General features: G+C 39.3%; 1 protein-coding gene across 1 annotated transcript in view; it reads left to right on the top strand.

The window, feature by feature from the left end:
- Positions 1 to 12,721: 12,721 nt before the first annotated feature.
- SMLR1 (small leucine rich protein 1) overlaps positions 12,722 to 23,499 on the top strand; it is a 177,117-nt gene continuing 166,339 nt past the window's right edge. The window contains 2 exon segments of the mRNA XM_024759014.1: positions 12,722 to 12,850; positions 17,964 to 18,075. Coding sequence (XP_024614782.1) covers positions 12,722 to 12,850; positions 17,964 to 18,075 — 241 coding nt within the window.

The raw sequence follows: 23,499 nt of genomic DNA, 5'->3' as shown, positions 1-23,499 counted from the left end.
TTGGTGGCCAGAAGTGAAGTACTAAGAGGGCAGAAGTATTCTGTGAGTGGAGGAGAAAATGTTTTTTTCCCAGACATCCTCTGTCTCCTTGACCCTTGGCATTTACTCTCCCACAGCCCTCAGGAAGTCTGTGGTCAGCCTTCCAGCCTTCACGGCCTTTCTCAGCCAGCCAGTCACAGGGTAGGAGTTCCTTCAAGACTGGCTTGGATCCCATGACTCCTAATAATCAAACCTTACAGAGACCTCAACTTGTGTCTTGGATGCATGAGTCATTCATTAACTCATTCCCCCAAAACAGTTATCGGGGACAATTATTAACAGTTTTCATTTAATGACTCATCTTTTTAGCTAAACCAACTCCAAAAACAGGTTCTGCTCAAGCATCCCTCTGAGAACGCCTTCTTCACCTACTCCCTATTTTTTTTTCCCTTCTCTTCATTAAAAAACTACATCCAAGCCTCATCTCAACTCCTCTCTATAAGCACATAAGGAATTTACCCTCTTCTGAAACTAGCAAAGTCCCTACTGTCATGCTTCCCAACTTCTTTTCCATTTATGTTGGTGTTTACATTTAGGTTTCCGTATACTTAAGATTTTAGAGTTTAGAGAGACTACAGAAAAGTGCTCTGCACAGAATAATTAACCAGTGTTATTGATTCTCTAACAGGAAGCAGAGGTTTGTTATCATTAAGTTACCACTGAAAGATAAAACAGTTTTGCAGCTAAAGTAATCAACATTTTTGTAAAACATGTGTATTCCAAAGCAAACCCTTAAAGGGAGCATGAGTAGAATTTTGATTTGATTATGTTTGCTTTGCTCATTCTTTTTTGTACATTCTCCCAGTAAGAACTCGACAAACAACTTGTGTGACATGATAATGAAATAGTTATCGGCCTTAGAACCCATCAACAAAGATAGATTGGATTTTCTCATTTAATTATTTAATTGGTATAAAATACATACCAATGCCATTATGACTAAAATATGTGATTATCTGCTAGTGTGGGCTGAGTGAAAGCACATAAGAATTGGATTTAGGCATCTCTACTGTGGTTATGTGAGTTTGGAGGAGAATACAGAGAGAACAGAGCATGGAGTGAATACATTAATACAATTTTCTCTATTTTGAGAACCATCAAGCCCAATATTAAATTATCTTTGGTAGAAATTCTTAACTGCGAAATATAATCCTTTTCATGATTTACAAAAGTTTAGGAGTTTTCAGGTTATACTTAAGTGACTGAAAATGCACTATGGAGAACAGTATGGAGGTTCCTTAAAAAACTACAAATAGAACTACGATACGACCCAGCAATCCCACTACTGGGCATATACCCTGAGAAAACCATAATTCAAAAAAAGTCATGTACCACAATGTTCATTGCAGCTCTCTTTACAATAGCCAGGACATGGAAGCAACCTAAGTGTCCATTGACAGATGAATGGGTAAAGATGTGGCACATATATACAATGGAATATTACTCAGTCATAAAAAGAAATGAAATTGAGTTATTTGTAGTGAGGTGGATAGACCTAGAGTCTGTCATACAGAGTGAATTAAGTCAGAAGGAGAAAAACAAATACCATATGCTAACACATATATATGGAATCTAAGAAGAAAAAAAAAATGTCATGAAGAACCTAGGGGTAAGACAGGAATAAAGACACAGACTGACTAGAGCATGGACTTGAGGATATGGGGAGGGGGAAGGGTAAGCTGTGACAAAGTGAGAGAGTGGCATGGACATATATACACTACCAAACATAAAATAGATAGCAAGTGGGAAGCAGCCGCCTAGCACAGGGAGATCAGCTCGGTGCTTTGTGACCACCTAGAGGGGTGGGATAGGGAGGGTGGGAGGAAGGGAGATGCAAGAGGGAAGAGATATGGGAACATATGTATATGTCTAACTGATTCACTTTGTTATAAAGCAGAAACTAACACACCATTGTAAAGCAATTATACTCCAATAAATATGTTAAAAAAAAATAGAATGAAGATTTTATCAGCTAAGAGAGCAGTTATGAGTACAAGCATTCAAAAACACATCTTTAAAAGATATGTATATTATAAATTATAGTTCTGTTTGAAAATATAAACAGTTCCTACATACAATGAAGGTACTCCATAATGCTTCAGTAGAATCATACATAAGTAAATGCTTCAAAACATCACCATTCAAGAAAGAGTACATGGGGCTTCCCTGGTGGCGCAGTGGTTGAGAGTCCGCCTGCCAATGCAGGGGACACGGGTTTGTGCCCCGGTCTGGGAGGATCCCACATGCCGCGGAGCGGCTGGGCCCGTGAGCCATGGCCGCTGAGCCTGCGCGTCCGGAGCCTGTGCTCCGCAACGGGAGAGGCCACAACAGTGAGAGGCCCGCGTACCGCAAAAAAAAAAAAAAAGAAAGAGTACATGATAAAAGGCGTAAAGCCCTACTTCAAATATATATAGTATGTTGTACCTTGAATAAATTATTTATCTTGCAGTGAAACTGAAAAGACATTTTAAAAAGAAATCAAGTCAGTACAGATGCCCAAAAGGCACATGAAAAGATGCTCAACCTTGCTAATTATTAGAGAAATACAAATCAAAACTACAATGATATCACCTCACACCAGTCAGAACAGTCATCATCAAAAAGTCCATAAATAATAAATGCTGGAGAGGGTATGGGGAAAAGGGAACCCTCCTACACTGTTGGTGGGAATGTAAATTAGTACAGGCACTGTGGAGAAAAGTATGGAGGTTCCTTAAAACACTAAAATAGAGCTACCATATGATCCAGCAATCCCACCCCTGGGCATATATCCAGAGAAAACCATAATTTGAACAGATACATGCACCCCAATGTTCATTGCAACACTGTTTACAATAGCCAAGACATGGAGTTCCTTGTCTTGGCTATTGTAAGCAATGGACATTTCCTAAATGTCCATTGACAGATGAATGGATAAAGAAGATGTGGCACATATAGATAATGGAATATTACTTGGTCATAAAAAAGAATAAAATAATGTCATTTGCAGTGACATGGATGAGCCTAGAGATTACCATACTAAGTGAAATAAGTCAGACAGAAAAAGACAAATATCATATGATATTATTTATATGTAGAATCTAAAAAATGATACAAATGAACTTATTTACAGAACAGAAATAGATTCACAGACTTAGAAAACAAACTTAGGGTTACCAAAGGGGAAAGGTGTGGGAAGGGATAAAATTAGGAAGTTGGGATTAACATATACACACTACTGTATATGAAATAGATGATCAACAAGGACCTACTGTATAGCACAGGGAACTCTACTCAATACTCTGTAATAATCTACATGGGGAAAGAATCTGAAAAAGACTAGATATATGTATAACTGAATCACTTTGCTGTACCCCTGAAACTAACACAACATTGTAAATCAACTATACTCCAATATAAAATAAAAATTAAATTAAAACAAAGAAATCAAGTCAAAATAAACTCCGACTGTCTCTAAAGTTAACCTTAATGTATATCAGGCTTCATTATGTCATTAAGATAGAAATAATGCAAGATGCTAATAAATAGGAAAACAGTAGCTTCCATGCTCTTTAATTAATGTATATTGTGTAATCTACAATTTTACTGTGGTTTGGTTCATTTAGCCTCAAAAGGAAGCCAACCGCCTGCCGATGTAGGGGACACGGGTTCGTGCCCCCGTCCGGGAAGATCCCACGTGCCGCGGAGCGGCTGGGCCCTTGAACCATGGCTGCGGAGCCTGTGCTCTGCAACAAGAGAGGCCACAACAGTGAGAGGCCCGCGTACCGCAAAAAAAAAAAAAAATAAGGAAGCCAAGATGTTTTCTTCCAAACATTATAGGATTATAGGAAATAGAAATTTTTACAAGTTGAAAAAATAATATGAATAAGATACACATATTTAAAGAAGAATTAATACTTTTAAATATAATGGGGGGCTTCCCTGGTGGCGCAGTGGTTGAGAGTCGGCCTGCCAATGCAGGGGACGTGGGTTCGTGCCCCGGTCCGGGAAGATCCCACATGCCGCGGAGCGGCTGGGCCCGTGAGCCATGGCCGCTGAGCCTGCGCGTCCGGAGCCTGTGCTCCGTAACGGGAGAGGCCACAACAGTGAGAGGCCCGCGTACCGCAAAAAAAAAAAAAAAAAATATAATGGGAAATTAAAACCACTTTTTAATTAAAATTTATATAATTTTTTATAATATAAAATTTTAAATTTATTAAAACACCATTATATAAAAAAAATAAGCATGTTTAAATGTTCAGCCTATTTTGCACCCTAAATATCTGTAGGGAGGCTAACTTCTCTTCTGCACCCAACAGAGGCCTGAAGATTTCTTCTCTGGAGAGGATAAAAACATAAAGTTTTTGGTCTGGGGAGCACCAGGTTCAGTTGAGGCAGTCCTGCTATAAGGAAACAGGAGGATTAAGTGACAGTTACGTGCAGAAGAGTATACATACATTCGGCCTGAGACTACAGGAGAATTGTCCCAGTAATCTGGTTATCTGAAGAAAAAAATATTTAAGAATACAGACATCCAAGTTCCCAAAAGAATGTCCCAACTAGAACCTTCTACACTGAAGCCTAGAGTTAACAAGCTCTATATCCCTCTAGCATTCTACTGCCCTACTCTTAAATAAGAGTTGATTTGGAGGATGGCCTCAAATTAGGAAAATAGTGGCCAAAACAAATGGGTCGGTGGTGGGGCAGGGGGGAACCAGTTTGGAAAAATGAGAGTCTAAAAAGAGTGAAAAAACGAGCCAAAAAAAGTTCACAAAGAAGGAATAATCCCAGTATGGCGTATGGGTCAACTGTCAACATCATCTATGTGTTCACAATAATGTAAACACTGAAGATGAATATAATCAAATTCTGTATATCTGCACTGGCAGGTGAAGAGATTTATGTGTTAGGAGGAAGAAAAGTCTTATCTTCCATGGAAAGTAGTTAATACATTATTCCTAAAATCTTTTAGATCCTATTTTTAATGTAAAGATTTGGAAATAAATGCCGAATTAATCTATGAAAAGAAGTGAAAGAGTCTGTCTCTGAGGAGCAGGAAATGGAAACTGAGATTGAAGGGCTGCGGGGTTTGGTTTAACAAACTTTATAGGGCTATTTGACTCTCTTTGCTCTGCAGCATTTCTGACTTGGGCACTATGTTTTAAAGTAAATTTAGAAAATTAATTAAATGAAAACATTTGGTAGCAATAAAAGGAATGGGAAGAACCAAACTACTTCTAAATGGAGGAACTACATTTGTACCTATTCCCTTACACAGGTTTGGATTTGCCTTTGGGATTAAAGTGTGACAGGGATGTGGCTGATGTATCAGGTGCTAGGTTTTGAACACAATGTCTTTGAACACACTGTCATGTTAGTAGTCAAGGGACATCCATGGTAGCTTGGGAAGTACCACACACGTCTGTATAGTTTGTTTTAATCAGGTTTGAGGTCCTGGAATATTATCAGTCAGCAGTGTCTCCAAACCACAGTGCAGTGAATTCTTTTGGAAGGGCTCTAAAACACGTATAAGTCAGATACTGCAGACTTTGCCTAAGTCATCTAGGAAATGTCTATATGATTCTCCAGACCTCAATACCTGAAATAATAACCCATCATGGAGTCGACCATGCAATAAGGGAGGGACAAAAGAAAGCAGACAAAATTTCAATTACCAAACACCTATCTAAGGGCTTTACATACTTTATCTCATTTAATCCTCACAGCAGTACTACTGAGTAGGTGTTTAAGCTGAGCAGTTAACTAAAGTCATGAAAGTTAAAAAAAAAAAAAAAAGGTAAGCTACGATTTGAGCTGTGTTCCTGATTCTCATGTGTTCCTTCTACTAGCCTTCCATTCAGGGTCTATGGAGAATTAAATAGAATGAATATTGGCAAGGATGGAATGCTTCTTGAGGTGATGCTTGGAACCTTAAAAGTGAATTTCTCTGCACATTAGATCTTTTTATTTCTTGTGGGGAAATACTTCTTTGACAATGAGAAGGAAAATACTGAGTACTTACAGATCTTTGTTTTACACCTTGATCATCAGAAATGTATTTAATTGTAAACAGAGATCAACCTCTACCAGAAAACATGCTCATCAACTCCAAAATAAATTATCAAACCCTGCAGAGATCAGGGATTTGTGTGACAAGACAGCTTTGCTAACAGTAATTCCTTGCTTATGGGTTCATCTCCCACTCTGACAGACTCAGAGGCCTTGTAGATTGAGAGGAGACAATAAATAATCTTTCCCGATGTTGGTAAAGGCTTTTCATTCCACTCAATTTACACACTTACGGGAAAGCAAGCTTTGGCTCTTATGTTGGTGAATAAAAGTGACGTTGAAATCTACATATGTCATTTGAAATCTACATGTCTATATCTGTGACGTATAAACAGGGAAAATACAAACTTGGGCATTTGGAGATGAGAGAGAGAGAGAGAGAGAGAGAGAGAGAGAGAGAGGGAGAGAGAGAGAGAGAGAGCCGAGCAAGAGACGGGAGTTGGTACTCAAGGTTCAGGATCTAGGAATTGTAGGTTCTCACAATTATAAGGTTCATTGGAGGTCAGGACATAGACTGGTTTTACCATCAGAAAGCTTATAGAAAAGATCTTTGGCCTCTTAAAATCTGTAAAAGGACCTTTCTGAAAGAAGGCACTCAGGTAGAGCAACCACATCTGCTCCGACCCGCAATCCAGACTCCCAGTCACACCACGCTGGAGTCCAAACCATGCAACATTTCGTACTCTTACCCACCCCCGTGAGTCTTCGTACAGCCTCAGCTTTTATGCCCTCACTGCCACCCAACTAAAACCCTCGGGCGGAAGTTCATTCTGGGCTTGGACAGCTCTAACTGCTAGCTATGTCGAGTCAGAAATCTTCCTGTAATAACCATTTACTTGTCCTACTTGGCAGTCTAAGGTGTATTTCATATACCATGCAGACTGCAAGTATTTGAAGACATCACATACTTTTCTAGCTGCTTTGTATTATATTCATATGTAGACGAGATCTGGCAAGAAGCACCTATACAGGCAGATTCTAGGATGAGTTAAGTGTGCCCTGACCTAAAACACAAGCAGTCTGATTAAAATTCAAAACAAACAGCTGGCTCTAAAAGTTGTTATATAAAACACTGACCCTTAAAAGTATACTCCTTTAAGACTAGTTCATTTGACATTGATGTTTGGTTGACAATACCTTTACACTTCTTGTAAACCTTTTTATTCCTCCTGCACAATTCGTGCAGTGTGATTTTTGTGACAAAAACAATGCTTTGTCCTTCTAATCCTTTTCCTCCCCGTATTAAGCCTTTTCAGCTATTTCTATCACCCTTCGTTTCACCCGCTTTACAATCCTGATTGGTCATCCGAAAGTATTTCTTTAGTTCACTGGGCATAAACTTTAATTCAGGGTACTTAAAATAAGGGATAAAAGTAGATTAAATAGGAGCTTAAATTCTCTTAGACCAGCAGTTCTAACCTCTTGGGAAGCTTTGTGAAAATACGCATGCCCAGATCACTTTCCTGGGGGGTCTGATCACGAGGTGGCCTGTGTATTCAGCAAAAGTTTTCCAAGTAATTCTAATACACACTCTTGGTTGAGAACCATTGTTTAATGTTGATTCTGCCCTTTGTGGCTTCATTTATCATTTTTCTTGACTAAGGACAATTTGGGTGGTTTCACTTTGTGTCAGTCACTCATTGAACATTACAAGTCTGGCCCCACTACCTAAGAGTCAATGGGATTTCTAAGGAAGATAATATGGTAAGAGAAGAGTGGAGAAAGGAAGACCAAACTATGAAGAGCGCACACACTTCGACTTAGGACAGGACAACGGCTCATGGCAAGAATCGGTGGTATGGAGTGGTTAGGGTACAGGTAAGATCCCTGGAGTTTGAGAGTAGGCACTGGAAACACAGAGGCAGATGAAGCCACAGTAAATCCAATCTGCCCTGGCCCCAGCTCGGGATGCCCACCATGCCTGCTCCATTCTCCAGAGTACGCACATCTCCACCCACAAGCCAAAGGGAGCAAAGAACTTGAACCAAGCACCCCACTCTTCCCTCAGGTCCTTCACACTCTCTTTTTGAATCCTTTGAATACAAAAGAGCTGATCCCATCCTCTATCCATAAAGTAATCCATAGATTTGAAGTCTTGGTATGGTGCAGGTCTTTGAAATACAAAGGACAGTTTATGATTACACAAGATCCAAACCTAATTCTGCCTAAATCCAACATCTGTACTGCCGAGCCTGATATTATACTGTCTCTCCTTAAGAAAATTTGGCGATGAAACAAGGAAAATAGGTGAATAGTTTAAAGAAAAAAAAAAAGGTTCTGGAAGAGAAGAAAGGCACAGGCAAGCTTTGAAGCCAGAGAGCAGGAGGCCAACAGAGAGACCATCTGTTAGATTGTTACTTTTGTTGGTTCTTCTCTCCTCTGAGACTGAAAGATTTCTGGAGATTAGGATCTCTCTCACCACACCTGATATTATACCCTGCACATTTTAAATGCTAAATAAATGTCTTCAGATGGTTGATGGTCTCAAACTGTGATCTCTTTAGAGGCCCACGGTTCAACAGGATATGAGAACTCTAGGGTTAAAAGTGATGAAAGGGTGGCAAGCATAGGACAGCGTGGTGAAAGACTGTGTGAAGAAGCTCAGTAATTATAACCTGGCATCAAAGGCATTGTGGTGGGTAAGATAGAGGCAAAGACTGGAAAATAGCTACATTCTTCACAGAGAACACATTGCACATGGCGACCACAGCGAGCACAGGAACAATGTGGGTAAAAGTTCCTGCTCTTCAGCTTCCTAGCGAGGCTAAGAATTCAGTGCATTTTTTCCTGTCACTTTAGCTATGTGCTCTGGCCAGCTAGCAAAGGGGGATAGGTAAGTATTGACCTGAATCAGAGAGGTTGTGTTGTAGCCATTCCCCTCAAATGCAATGAGCCTCCCATTGTGACAATCTCTGTCTGGCATGACCTCATGTGGGAGACTATGGTACAGTCACAGGATGAGGCAGAGGGGTGAACAAAGGTAGAAAATAAAACTGAGAACTTAAGGGCACAAAGGCAGCAGTGACTGTAGCCTATCCACAGATGTTGAGTAGAAGTGATCCAGATGTTTCAGTACCTCTTTGCTCTACTGAACACGAAGTGATTGAACAAAACCGCCGTAACTTATTATAAATTCCTAGAACTTATCTGGTTTAAAAACCTTTAAGCAAATCTCAACACAACTAGAAAGGGCTCAAGGCACTGGGCTGAGTGAGTCTCCTGGTCCTTTGCTGGCTGCCTGCTGGCATTCTCAGATGGAGGGTTGAGGTAGAGTTGGAGGGAGTTAGCAGGAAGGAAGGGAAAGGATTTGTTTATCCATTTAAGAAACATTTCTTGAGTGTCTGTTCTGTGTTAGGCACAGTGCGAAACAATGGGGTACACTTATTATCTGATAGAATAACCATTAATAATGCCGGACACGCCTTGTATCCTAGCCAAAGCTACTAAGCTACCAACTGCAAAGGAGCACTTGTATTGAAAATAGCATATGACTCACATTTTGAAGGGTTTTTTCTATTGTATAGTTAGAAATGAAGAAGAACCTCTAAAAATTATCCCTTCATTAATAAATTCTTTAATCCCATATTCTTTGTCAACCTCTCCTATCAGTGATTTCTTTGTAATATCTACTCACAGTGTCTCTTTTGTGAGTGAAAATCAAAGATGAGCCCTTGTGCAATGCCTGGAAACTCTGACACGCATGACATCAATTATTTCTTACACTGATTTGGTAGCTGAACAATAAGTGAAATGTACCCTTTAGATGAAAATTTGCTCTGCATTTTATGTAGACAGTTCAATATTATATCCTTATTTTTTCTAGATCCACAAAGTAAACAGATTTTTTTTATGCCATAGACTATACAGATCTCTGTCCTGTAAAACTTTAGTTCTAAACAACTAAGATCCAGAATTGAATAAAAGGTTTTTACAATGTTGTATATTGTTGTGTTATTAAAACATATTTCAAGAAAGCTAAGATAGTATCCGTATGAGATGAAATGAAATAAACCTACAAGGTTACTATATATTTATACATAAACTTTACCTAAGGATATTTATAAATCCACAAAGTAATAACACAGGTATGTTACCTTTACTGACTTCTTAATGTTAGTTTTTAAACAAGGCAGTTGAATCTCTTTTGACACTTGAATATCCTAAGAAAGTTTTACTCTTTTTTTCTTCTAGAGATTTTTTTCACATTGTTATATTTAAAGACTAAATCTACCCACCCCAAAGATTACCTAATTAATTTCCTCTAGTACTTTAAAGCAGTCATTGCTACCAAAATCAATCTCTACAGCCTCACAGTTTGCATTCTTCAAATAATTTTCCTCTTGCTACCTCTTTTTCTAATAACAGAATTCCTTCTATAGTATATCACTTCTTCCCCAGGGCTACCATTATCTCGTTTGTCAAAAATTCATGATGCTTAATGGAATAATTTGCTAAAGAAAAACCACATGACATCAAAACAGAAGTCAGTCCAACATCTTCCTAGACCAAGTATAGGAGGTCTATTCTTGAGTGATAACTCACAATCCAGAATAATAAGCAATTTTAAATAATTACATTTAAAGGGTGTTGTTACTAGACATTTACCAGAGAAGCAAAAATAACTAATACATATGAGCTATCAATAAATGTTTATGCATTTTTGAGCGGCTTTAACCAGAACTTACACAACTAAAAACTTTAGAAAAAAATAAACCCTTCCTGGGAAAAGTGTGCAACAGTTTGAATCATCAAAAAGAAGGTGGAAAAGATAAGGAACATTTGAGGATATAATCCTATGCGACAAAATACCATAGCCTTAATTTACCCATCTCCGTTTAAGTCTCTCTTCAGAACTTTAAAGAGGATTAAATTTATTTTTGTTCAAAAGGAGATTTTAAAACATGTTTAACTTTCAGAAATATCTTAATCATTCCTAGTGTTTCTTACAAAGAATTAATTAAGAAATGCACCCAGTATAAGCCTTCCATTATACTTATAGGTTACCGTTATTAAATATAGAGATACCAACTCTTCATAATATGTAGTAGAAGCTTGTGATCATCGTAATCAACATGCATGTTTATAAGTAAAATTTTAAAAGCAGTGTATAAATGTGTCCCAATTTAAATTTGGTCTAGTTTCAATGTTCATTTTGGTAGTTTTAAACAAAAGTTCATACTAAAAGAAAAGTAAGATTTTTACAAATGTAAGAACCTGTTTGGGAACATTTCTTTTTAGCTACATTGTCTAGGAATAGATTTGCATGCAAATATGTTTAGCTAAACTTGAACTATAGAATAGAGGGAATATAAGTTGGGAAGAAAAAAAGTATGCAAAATGCCTACAGACATGTAAAAGTAATCCTATTTAGTTAGAAATACCTACACTCTAACATCAATTGTGGCACCAGCTAAGTCCTTCCTTCTTTTAAAATGAGAAGGAACAGATATTTTAGTAGATTAAATAGCACACATACTAAAAGGAGGCTAAATTTATGCAGCAACCTGCTTTATTTCTTAAAATTCTATCTTGAAGAAGAGTTGTTTTTTAATAACTCTAAAACAGTGGTGTTTGGGGAGCTTAGTCTGAAGGAAAGTAACAAGAGTAAAGAATACATATGTGTGTGTGTATACACACACATACGTTTACACATATACATACTTTTACATTATATATTAAAACTGTTAGAAGCATATATGTGTACATAGCACACACACACACACACACACACACACACACACACTTGTAGAGTCAGGGTAGGGCAGGACATTTAAGAGATAGAGAATTTTATTTTTCCAGGAGAAAAAAAAAAAGATATTAAGGTTGCGTCTTTAAGTTACATCAGGATAATATATGTGTTGTCAGTGGCGTGATGGCTCTCAAAAAGATATGTCTTAATCCCTGGGAACTGTGAGTGTGACTTTATTTGGAAAAAGGGTCTTTGCAGATGTAATTAAGGATCTTGAGATGAAGAGATCATCCCGAATTACCCAGGTGAGCTTGAAATCCAGTGGCAAGTGTCTTCCTAAAAAACTCACAGAGGAGAATACAGTCACAGAATACACCATATGAAGGTAGAGGCAGAGATAAGAGTGATGAAGCCACAAGCCAACAAAAGCTGACAGCTACCAGAAGCTGGAAGAGCCAAGGAAGAGAATTTAGAATCTAGAGTTTCAGGCAGGAGAACAGCCCTGCTAACACCTTGTTATTGGACTTCTGTCCTCCAGAACTGTGAGAGAATAAATGTCTGTTGTTTTTAAGCCACCCCATTTGTGGTAATTTGCTATAGAGGACACAGGAAACTAATACAATATGTATATGTATTGTGTGTGTGTGTATGTATACATATACATATTTATGTAAATATATACATACATTTGTATGCATATGCTCATGTACTAAGACACTACTAGTACACCTACATACATACCATACCACGTATCACATGAGAGTCTATGAAGTGAGGTGAAGTTATCTGTGCCACACCATGTCTTAAAGCCAAGTTTAGCCTCTGCTAGCCGTAGAATATAGCTGATGTGCCGAGGACTATGCTAAGTCCTTTGGAAGGAACAGTGACCATCGCTACTCAAGGAACATCCCAGGGGCGAACACACACACATTTAAATGCATTACGATGACGCTTGCTAAGCTTGCATGTTGGGAGGCTGAAGAGCTGCTAAAGTTCAGTGTAGGAGGAGCAGGAGTGGAGATCACAGAAGGTTTTCCAGAGGAAGAAACTTATAAGTTTAGTGAAGCCAGAAAGGTGAGTTAGCATGGTGGTGGTAGCAGCTGGACCTAGGGGAAGGACAGGGAGGGGGAGGGTTCAGGCTGAGGGAACAAAATGTGTATGAAAGCAGTTCTGTAAGGCTGCAGTGGGAAAGAGGCATGAGCTGAGACGGAGGGCATAGGCAGAGACCAGAGAATGGCATCTTGTAAGTTATTCTAAGGAGTTTATGCTTTACCATGAGAGCACTGGGGGCCACTGGAGGTTTTTAAGCCAGAGAAGGACATAAGAACATTTAGAAAAATCACCATCTGTCGTGTGAACTAATGTTGGGAAAAGTTGGAGCCAGAGATACTTTTTTATCCGGCTACCGCAGCAGCCCAGGCAAAAGATGGTGTTCTGGATGTGAGGACCGATACAGGGATGAACAGGCAATTGGCACTTGGGTGAATATGGGTTGGAAGAATAGAACAGAGATATCTGGGTGTCTAACCTGAGTAATTGGGTGGGTAGTGGGGTCATTTCCGAAACCTGGCATGAAAGCCAAGGGGCAGATGTTGGAGGAGGAGACGAGTTCAGAGCTAAAATGTGTGAGGGCCACCCCGATGGAGATTCCAAGGCAATTGGATATGTGGGATGGGAACTCAGACTACAGATTATCTGGGTTAGAGACACAAACTCAGGAGTCACTAACACACAGATGATCGTAGAAGATATAGGAACAACTGCAGGATCTCAGGCGAGCAGGTGCAGTAAGAATTTGAAGGCACACAGGACAGAGCTCTCAGGAATACCAAGTTGTAGAGATAGAGGAAGAGGAAGCCTCAAAGGTGACAGAGCGGGAGCCAAAGAAAGAGGAGAAAAAACACACAAGCATAGGTTGCAGAGACCCAGAGGCAACGGTATTTTGTGAAGATGGGAGTGGCCAGCAATGGTAAATGCCCCAGATAGTGTTATAATGACTCAGCATTTTCTAGTGCATTTATCAATAAGGAGGTGATCGGTGACCTTAATGAGACACATTACAAACACAGCTGGATTTCAGTAGCTTGAGATGTGGTGGGTGGAAAGGTAAAATTGTGGCGGTAGTAGCAAATGTGGTCAATTCTTGTAAGTGGTTTAGCTGTGAAGGGAAGGAAACAGAAAATGGGGCATCTGAAAATTTGCTTTCTTTTTAAGATGGAAGAGGTTTGAGATGCCGATGGTCAGGGTCATCATTATTTTTATTTTATTTATTTATTTTTCACTTATATGTGGAATCTTTTTTTTTTTTTTAACATGAGCCATCTTTATTTTTTAATCTATATACCTGGCATTCATATAGATTTTAGAATGTTAGAATAATTCTAAAATTGAAAGGAATCTTAAAGGTAAATTAAATTCTTGCCCAATAGGAGTATGCTTCCTATAAAGGCCTCTTTAGAAGATCATCCAGACTCTGCTTGGACACTTTCTGTGGTAGGGAACTCACTACTTCGTAAAGGCTCTGGTTTCATTGCTGGACAGCTCTGCCACTTAAAAAGTACCTTCTTAAAATGACACAGATATGCTTCGCTCTGATAGGGAGAACACTTAATTCCAGTTCTGCCCTCTTGGCACCATGTGTAAATATAACTATTGCATGTCCTTAGTTTTTCCAGTCTGTCAACCCTCCCCATCACCCTGGTTGCTCTCTTCTGGGTGAATTCTAGTTTATAAATTTCTACTTTAAAGAGTAGTGCATCCAATTAAATAATTAAAAGCAACTTTTCAACTGTCACCTTGTCGATGTTGAATACATCAGGACTGTACTGCCCATGATCTGAGTTTCTGTTAACACAGCGTGAGTCTGTTGTCAAATAAACAGTTAAAAAAAAAAAAAGCTACACTTTGCCCCTTATCCTGTCAGGCATGAACCTGCATTCACTGATTCTCCTGCAAAGGAACATTCGGATGATCCTCTTGGCTTTTAATAGCACCCTTATCATGACACTAAGTGGTCAACTAGGCCACCCAAATAGTGCTTCGAAAGGACCAAAGCCTAATCTTGTCTTTTTCATGGATACCTGTACCCTCAGTGTTATTGCACAGAAGGTCAAGGAATCACCTAACCTGTCATTAAAATACAGCGCACAGGCAATAAATATTTTTCAATGTGCTTTTCATTAAATACTTTATGACATTTTTGCAGAAATAAAATAAAGCTTTTCAATACAGTGGCCTTCCTAGAATTGAAATGTTAAGGGCTTTTGAGTTAAGCACCATTTTCTCAGGAAAGCATCATGAAGTGTAATGGCAAGTGTCTATAGTAAATTCTGTGGAAACTTGCCTGTTCTTTGGGAGCCCATATCTTTGATCATTTTGATTTTTCATTCTTTTATTTATTCAGCAAATATGTAATGAGTGCCTCCATGTGCTGAGTACTGTGTTAAGTCCTGGGGAGAGAGCCATCAACCAAATCCATGAGATTGCTGCCCTCAGAGGGTGTACATCCTATGGAGACATGAACGTTATTACCCAAGTTAACACGCAAACAGCACTGTTTTAGGAACTAGGATGGAGCAGGGTGACGCCTAATTTAGTTTGAAGAGTCAGAAAAGTGACATTAGGCTGAAAAGGATGAGTAGGTGTTTGGGTTTTTTTCTTGTTGTTTATTTGTTTGTTTCCAGAGAAAGTGGGGGAAGAACACTCCAGGCAGAAAGAACATAAAAACGTTCTACGTGAAGTTCCCAGAACCGGTTTTTGGTTGTCATTTTGTTTTGGTTTTTTGTCTGTTTTCCTTCCAGTTTTAGTGAGATATAATTGACATACAGCCCTGATGTACAGCATAATGATTTGATTTCCATACATCATGAAATGATTACCACAGTAAGTTTAGTGAACATCTGTTATCTGGTGTAGATACAAAATTAAAGAATTAGAAAAAATCTTTTTCTTGTGAAGAGAACACAGGATTTACTCTCTTAACTTTTCTATATAGCATACAGCAGTGTTAATTATGTTTGTCATGTTGTAGATTACATCCCTAGTACTTATCTTGTAACTGGAAGTTTGTACCTTTTGACCACCTTCATCTGATTCCCTCTTCCCCCATCCCCACCTCTGATAACCATAAATCTCACCTCTTTTTCTATGCATTTGTTTGTTTGAAGTTCCTGGAGCTGTTTTAAGCCTTACTTTTTCCCTGTGACATAAAGACGACTGAGACACCATGGTTTGATCTGTGCAAGTGTGAGACATATCTATAAATTAGTTAGTGAACACATTTTGCAGGTGTTAAAAAATAGATTCTTTGGCATGCAAATAAACTCAGCCTCCTCAATCATATGTATAAAAGGAGGACATTTTCTGAAGATGCCAGCTCAAGGATGATATCAATATTTTTGCATCTGCTAGGAACTGGCACTGTTTTTTTCCGTTCAGGCTTACTTCATTAAACAGCAGGAAATGCTCTGAGTCAGAGGTCCCCTCCAGGTTAGCATTTGGGGGATCTTTTTCTAAAAAAAAATCAGCATTATTGAGGTACAATGGACAAATAAAATTGTAAAATATTTAAAGTGTATGTTGTGGTGGTTTGATATACACATACATTGTGAAAGAACTCCCTTCATCTAGTTAATTAACATATCCATCACTTCACATATTTCTATATATGTATACACACACACACACATATATATATATGGTGAGGACATTTAAGTTCTACTCTCTTTGACAATTTCAATTATACAACACAGTTGTCAACTATATTCACCATGTTTTACGTTAGATCCTCAGACCTTATCATCAAAAAGACACGAGATAAGTGTTGGCAAGGATGTGGAGAAAAGGGAACTCTTTTTTGGTGGGAATGTAAATTGGTGCAGCCACTGCGGAAGACAATATGGAGGTTCCTCAAAAAATTAGAAATATGGGAATTCCCTGCCGGTCCAGTGGTTAGGACTTGGTGCTATCACTGCTGTGGGCCCGGGTTCAATCCCTGGTCAGGGAACTAAGATCCTGTAAGCCACGTGGTACAGCCAAAAAAAAAAAAAATTAGAAATAGAACTACCATAAAACCCAGCACTCCCATAAAGTCCAGCACTCCCTCTTCTGGGTATATATTCCCTCCCCCTAAAAAAATGAAAACAGAATATCAAAGAGATATCTGTACTTCCCCTTTCATTGCACCATTATTCACAATAGCCAAGATATGGAAATAATCTAAGCATCCATCAATGGATGAATGGATAAAGAAGATGTGATATATATACACAGTGTAATATTCAGCCGTGAGAAAGAAGGAAACCTTCCCGTTTGTGACAACATGGATGGACATTAAGGGCATTATGCTAAGTGAAATAAGCCAGAGAGACAAAGACAAATAGTGCATGGTACCATTTATATATGGAATCTAAAAAGCAAAACAAAACTTAAATTTATAGAAACAGAGAGTAGAAAAATGGTTGTCAGGGGGAACCTGACATGGGAGAAATGGGAAAGATTAGTGAAAGGGTACCAACTTTCAGCTATAAGGTGGGAGACACTTAAAGATGCCTTAGAATTTGTGAGCAGTCAAAACAGAATTAATAATATTTGCAGTTTTTCTAAGGAAATACGTCCATTGTATTTTCAATCCCTCTTTCATTGGTGGTTAAGCTTATGCTGAGCTATATACATTCCATTCTGTCAATATGAAAGACAGAGATTTTTGAGGAAGACAATAAAAATGGAAAGCTGATTTCATTTAAAAAAAAAAAAACTGAGAGAAGTTTCCCATCTGTATTTTCATTGTTAACTTCATGTAAAAGCACCAGGGCTTTTACATAAAAAAAAAAGCACTAGGGCTTCCCAGGTGGCGCAGTGGTTGAGAGTCCGTCTGCCGATGCAGGGGACACGGGTTCGTGCCCCGGTTCGGGAAGATACCACATGCCGCGAAGCAGCTGGGCCTGTGAGCCATGGCTGCTGAGCCTGTCCCAAAAAAAAAAAAAAAAAAAAAGCACCACTCTACTTCAAATAATACCTGATGGCTGATCCTTCAGAGAGCATCTCAGGAAAGATTCACTGAATAGACATTCTCTGGCAAAAGTCTGAATAGTTTGAGATCTGTCTTTAAGACCCACCAATGTGAAGCAGTATCACAGGGCTAGGGTGACTAGTTGTCTCAGTTTTCCCAGGACACTTCTGGTTTTAGCATAAGGAGTCCTATGCGCTAGGAAACCCCTCAGTCCTGGACAACCTGGGACAGCTGGTCACTCAGCCTGTACTCAAACATGCCAAAATAGACACGGTATTCTTCACAGAAAGTAATTAAAAGTAACTAAAGATATGTTGACTATTTGCAGGGGCAGGGTAAGTAGGTTAATTAAAAGGGAAGTTTTTAAGAGAAGAGATTTATAAGAGAGTCTCAAGGATGCATTGTACAACATGGGGAATATAGCCAATATTTTGTAATAACTGTAAATGGAAAGTAACCTTTCAAAACTGTATTAAAAGTTTTTAAAAAGAGAAGAGATTTATATAAAACTGGCATTCGTAGGCCATGAAGACCCCAGTACTGTGGGACAACTTGGGAAGTATAAAGTGTGTGCACACACACACACACACACGCACACGCACACGCACACGCACATGCCCTTACCTCCACCCCATCATATGGACAATTATGCTGCCTGTGACCAAAACCCTGCAGGGCTGCTATTGATGATTGTGTAAATTAGTTGGGAACTTTTTCAACAAGGAAATTTTAGCAAGACTTTTAGCCAAATTTGGGAGGTGGAATTAACCTTTTCACCTCTTTGTGTAGCATACTTGAATAAGACAAAGCTGTTTCATACAACAGTTTTAGCTGGTAATGTTACATGCTCATTGTGTCAAAAGCCATAAAGCCTCTGAACATACATCAGAATCTGAGTGTTGGGTTTTGCTTCCCTCCAGTCCTGGGTTTTGGGGAGCTTTTGGGGGCTACATTCATATATTAGTCTAATGAGTGGCTGTGAAACAGCTGCCTTCCTTGTCCTGCCTTTGGGGGATGATTATGCTCTAAGTTCTATGCCAAGAATGCTCTGGATATCCTGATGGAGAACTTGGCCGAGGCAGCCATTCCCTCTGTCAGCTCACATTAACACAAACCTTCAGATTGAGAGTCTGACTGGCTTATCTGTATGGAGAAGTAGTTGGGAAAAGGTAAAAGTGATTAGTAGAAAATGTCTGCTAAAATGAGATATTTTAATTGCGTCACTGAGCTTAGATAATAACCAGAAGTGGGTTCTTTTCTTTATAGACAAATGAATATGTCAGAACAAATATGGTGATGCCAGTATGGTTTTAGGTTTCAGCTTCAGGGTGAAGCAACACCATCATTCCAAGGGGCAGTTGACCTTGGTTTTCTGTAATCTACACATTTCCCCTTGTTCTTTCTTCTATCTTCCCTAGGGACATATTGTGGCTTACCTAGTGATGGAATGAACCAGACTGGAGAAGGTTGAAGCTAGGAGTCTAGTGAGACACAAATGAACAAGCAAAGGGTAGGTATAAGCCCATGAGACCAATATGTGGAGTGGGTGATTCAAAGGACAGGTTGATAGGGACCTGAATTTATAGGTAAGTCCCAAACTAGAAGGTCCAGCTATAAGAGATGTTCAGGAGGTAAGGGAGATAACACACGTGGGTAGGGTGTGTAATCTATGAGCTCTTAAGGAAGAGGAAATAGATGAAGGTGTTGGAAGGCAGGTGATTGGCACTGGAATCCAGTCATGAAGAATCCAGAATTCATTGGCAGGAAATCCAGATAAACACAGTCACCAGGCAACCAGGTTGGAATTCTATCTCAAAGTGGCAAGGAAAGAGATCAGTTACTAGGAAACCAGTGTACTTAATTCAGAGAGGGATCAGCTTCCTCCAATGGAACAGCAGAGATTATGTACTCTACTCTCATTTCTATGTTGTATGGCCAAGGAAGAAGGTATTTAAACCAAAATCCTTGACATGAAAAAAAAAAACAAAAAACAAAACCCATAAGGGCCTCCTTGTAAAAAAATTCATTAAGAAGACAAATCAATTTATTAGCACTCCTTGTTTAGCTAATTGTATGAATCAAATGTTTAATTGGTACACATTGCAAACTTTCAAAAGAGTTAAGAAATACAACCTTTTATCCCTGAGTAGCAGCTATTCATTATGAAAATGGCCTCACCTCTAATTGGTTGTCATGCCTTAGCTGCTGAGATGCAGAGCTCTACACCATGCAATTTTGATCTGGGGTCTATGTAATCAGTCCTCCTGGTTGCCGAAGCAAAATCTCCAGAGAGTTATTCCAGCAATCTAAGAAATATGAAAGTCCTATAGCACATAATTGAATTTTTTTTTTCTTTTTTTTTTTTTGCGGTACGCGGGCCTCTCACTGCTGTGGCCTCTCCCGCTGTGGAGCACAGGCTCCGGACGCGCAGGCTCCCCGGCCAGGGCTCACGGGCCCAGCCACTCCGTGGCACGTGGGATCCTCCCGGACCGGGGCACGAACCCACGTCCCCCACATCGGCAGGCGTACTCCCAACCACTGTGCCACCAGGGAAGCCCCATAATTGAATATTTTATAGAAAGTTCTCTCTGGATTTTTTTCACATGTACTCACTGTCCAACTGAAACTCATTTGCAGGTTATAAATACAAAACTAAGAGTAAAATTCAATAGTGGAATAAAGAAAAAGAAGTTCATTGTAAATCCATAGTTGAGGTGTTGAATATATATGTACCTTATAGAGCAAGGAAATGCAGTTTTCACCTTGTACATTGTTTTTAATTATCTACAACAGTTCCCAGCCTTAATTTGGGTCAATAATTTTAAACATTCATATTCTTTAATGGCTAAATATATTAGCTCTATGATGTATATATAGTTCTACAGAGAAAGAACTATTAGTTATAATAAATGCTATCACTTTGGGTTTTCACTCTATGCCAGTGGTTCTTGAACTTTGATCTCTGGACCAGAAACATCAGCATCACCCGGGACTTCTTAGAAAAACAAATCTGGGGTCTAGCCCCAGACCTACAACCAAAAACTCTGGAAGCAGGGCTAAGCAATCTGTTTACCAAGCCCTCCAGGTCCAGGTGATACAATGGATATTTAAGTTTGAGTACCACCACTCTCTACCAGGTGGGTGGCTTCCAAATCTACATCTGTTCCCAAATACCAGATGAGTGGAGACTTAGAGAGACGGCACAACCCCAAAACACATCGAAAACCAAGTGTTTCATCTCCTTGGCATATTGGTTCCTCTTTTCGTATTTTCTATCTTAGCTAATTAGATCTGCCCCGTTACCCAGTTTATTAGTCATCTATTGCTATGTAACAGATTCCCCAACCTTAGCAGCTGCAGACAACAAACACTTATTCTCCAACACAGTTTCTGAGGGTCACGATTCTGGAAATGGCTTAACTTCATGGTTCAGGCTCAGGATCTCTCAGAGCTGGTGGTCGAGCTGGGGCCATAGCCATATGAAGGCTCCTCTGGGTTGGAGATATGACTTCCAAGCTCACTCACACAGCTATTGTCAAAAGGTCTCAGTTCCTCAGCATGTGGCTTTATCCACAGGGCTGCTCACTAGAAGTCAGCTGCTTTCTCAGAGCAAATATCTGAGAACCAGCAACCAAGACAGAAGTCACAGTGACTTGATAACCTAATACAGAAAGTCACACACCATTACTTCTGCCATACTGTATTGGCCAAAGAGACCAACCCTGGTGCGGTCTGATAGGGGACTACACAAACGTGGGAATGCCAGGAGGTATGGACCATGGGGAGTCATCTTGAAGACTGGATACCACAACCACAAGAAACACCAGGATATTTTCAACCCTCTTATTCTCACTGCCATATACAACCCATAGCCAAGACTCATCAATTATACGTTCAATATCTGACATGCCTGTCTTCTTCTTTAGAGTCCAGTTACCCCTGCCCTATTTCCCTTTTCTTGCCATCTTGCCTCAAGTCTGTAGCCTCTAGAAATTCCCTTTCACAGCTGGGTAACATTTCTAAAATATAAGTCACATCTGCTCAAAAACCTTCAAAACCTCTCTGTTGCCTATGGAATAAAGTATATAATCCTTAACATGGCATTTAAAATCCCCATCCTTTAACTTTTAATTCATCTTCCCAAACCCATTTCCCACTCTGACTCTCCATCATCCTGTCCTCCTGCCAAACGATTGCATAGCACCCCTAAGATTCTATTCCTGGAAGAGCTCCTTTGCTGTGATTCTATTCACCTAGAATATACTCCTTCTACTCCAAAACCCAGACCAAATGCTATCTTTCCTGGTACCCTGGTCAGAATGGATTGTGTTCTTCCCGTACTATTTCATTATACTTTAAATACAGAATTAGTTGTAATTGTAATTAGATTTTTAGGAGTCTCTATCTCACAAACAGATTCTAGTCACACCAGGGTTAGGTGTTTTATTTTAGTTATCTTCGTAATTATCAATAAAATACAATACAATATCAAGGTCTGCTGAATTATAACATACAGTTTCAACAGGCCTTTGCATATGGGAAATGATTCACTCTATTCTCAAAAATGCAAAGGGGAGATATTAACTATGACTTTGAAATAATCATGACTATTCCTCTGAAGAGTAATCCTTCCTACAAGCTTCCAACTGGAAAAACTGCCTATCGTATCCAGGCTATATTACCATTTGAAAGACTTTTCCTAAGGACCAATGGAAGAGTCTCCTTCTATGCAACATGGAAACCAGAGTTGTGTGTGGAGATAGGAGTGGTGAGTGGTTTATGAACAGGCTAAATAGGGCGACATGTGCTCCTAAAGGGTTTTTATCAAGGGGAGTACCTGATCACATTGCATTTGGGGGAATAAACTCTGGGAGAATCAATTGCAGGCTGCCCAGCTGAACTGGAGGGGTACAGGAGACTAGAGAACTAGTCATGAGGGTGGTACAGGAGTCAAACCAGGGGGTGATGGTGGTAGATTTGTCAATGGTGATAGCAGAAGAGATGGGGAGAAGAGAGTCACTTAAGAGGTAGAACTTGCCAGACTTGCTGATTGATTAAATGATTGATTGATTGTGAAGAGATAGAAATGAAGGTCTAGAATGACATCCAGATATGGTTTTGCACCTGTGAATCTGGCCTATGTAGCATCACTCAGTAGGAAAAACACCTCAGAGCATTACCTTTACGCAATATGGCACCCCCAGCATCATATTATATATGGAAGACAGCTCATTCTGGAGGAGACCACAGGAGATATTAGGAAATTACACTGATCTTTTTCACAAATGAATAGGCTAAAAATTAGATTCTTACAGCAACTGACTAAAGGGAACACTATTAAACTCTCAGGCAAGAGCTCGCTATGGTTTTCATGAATTACCATGATTCATCTTTCCAGGGGAAGGATCCGAGCAAGAATCTTTTCTGCCCCTTCTTGGGAGTTCCTGAAGGATCACATAACTAGAGCATTAGAGCATAAAGAATGATTCATAGTAATAACATCCAGATTTGATTGACATCTACACACAAAGTGTACATTCTTGATATCTTATTATCAAGCCTGTGATGTGGTTTTACTAAATCAACTTGATTTTTCTGGTTTGTATTATGAAAGTCCTTTTCATGTGAGTTTAGGGGTTTAGGGATTGTAGAGATCCAGAATATAGCTACCTACATATGAAACAGAATCTTTCTAACTAAACGTGGTCAACTG

The sequence above is a fragment of the Neophocaena asiaeorientalis genome, unplaced genomic scaffold, assembly GCF_003031525.2.
Source record: "Neophocaena asiaeorientalis asiaeorientalis breed wild unplaced genomic scaffold, Neophocaena_asiaeorientalis_V1.1 scaffold5, whole genome shotgun sequence".
Classification (NCBI taxonomy): Eukaryota; Metazoa; Chordata; class Mammalia; order Artiodactyla; family Phocoenidae; genus Neophocaena; species Neophocaena asiaeorientalis.
The sequence above is the reverse complement of the archived record's forward strand: the minus strand, read 5'-3'. Positions and strand labels throughout refer to the sequence as shown.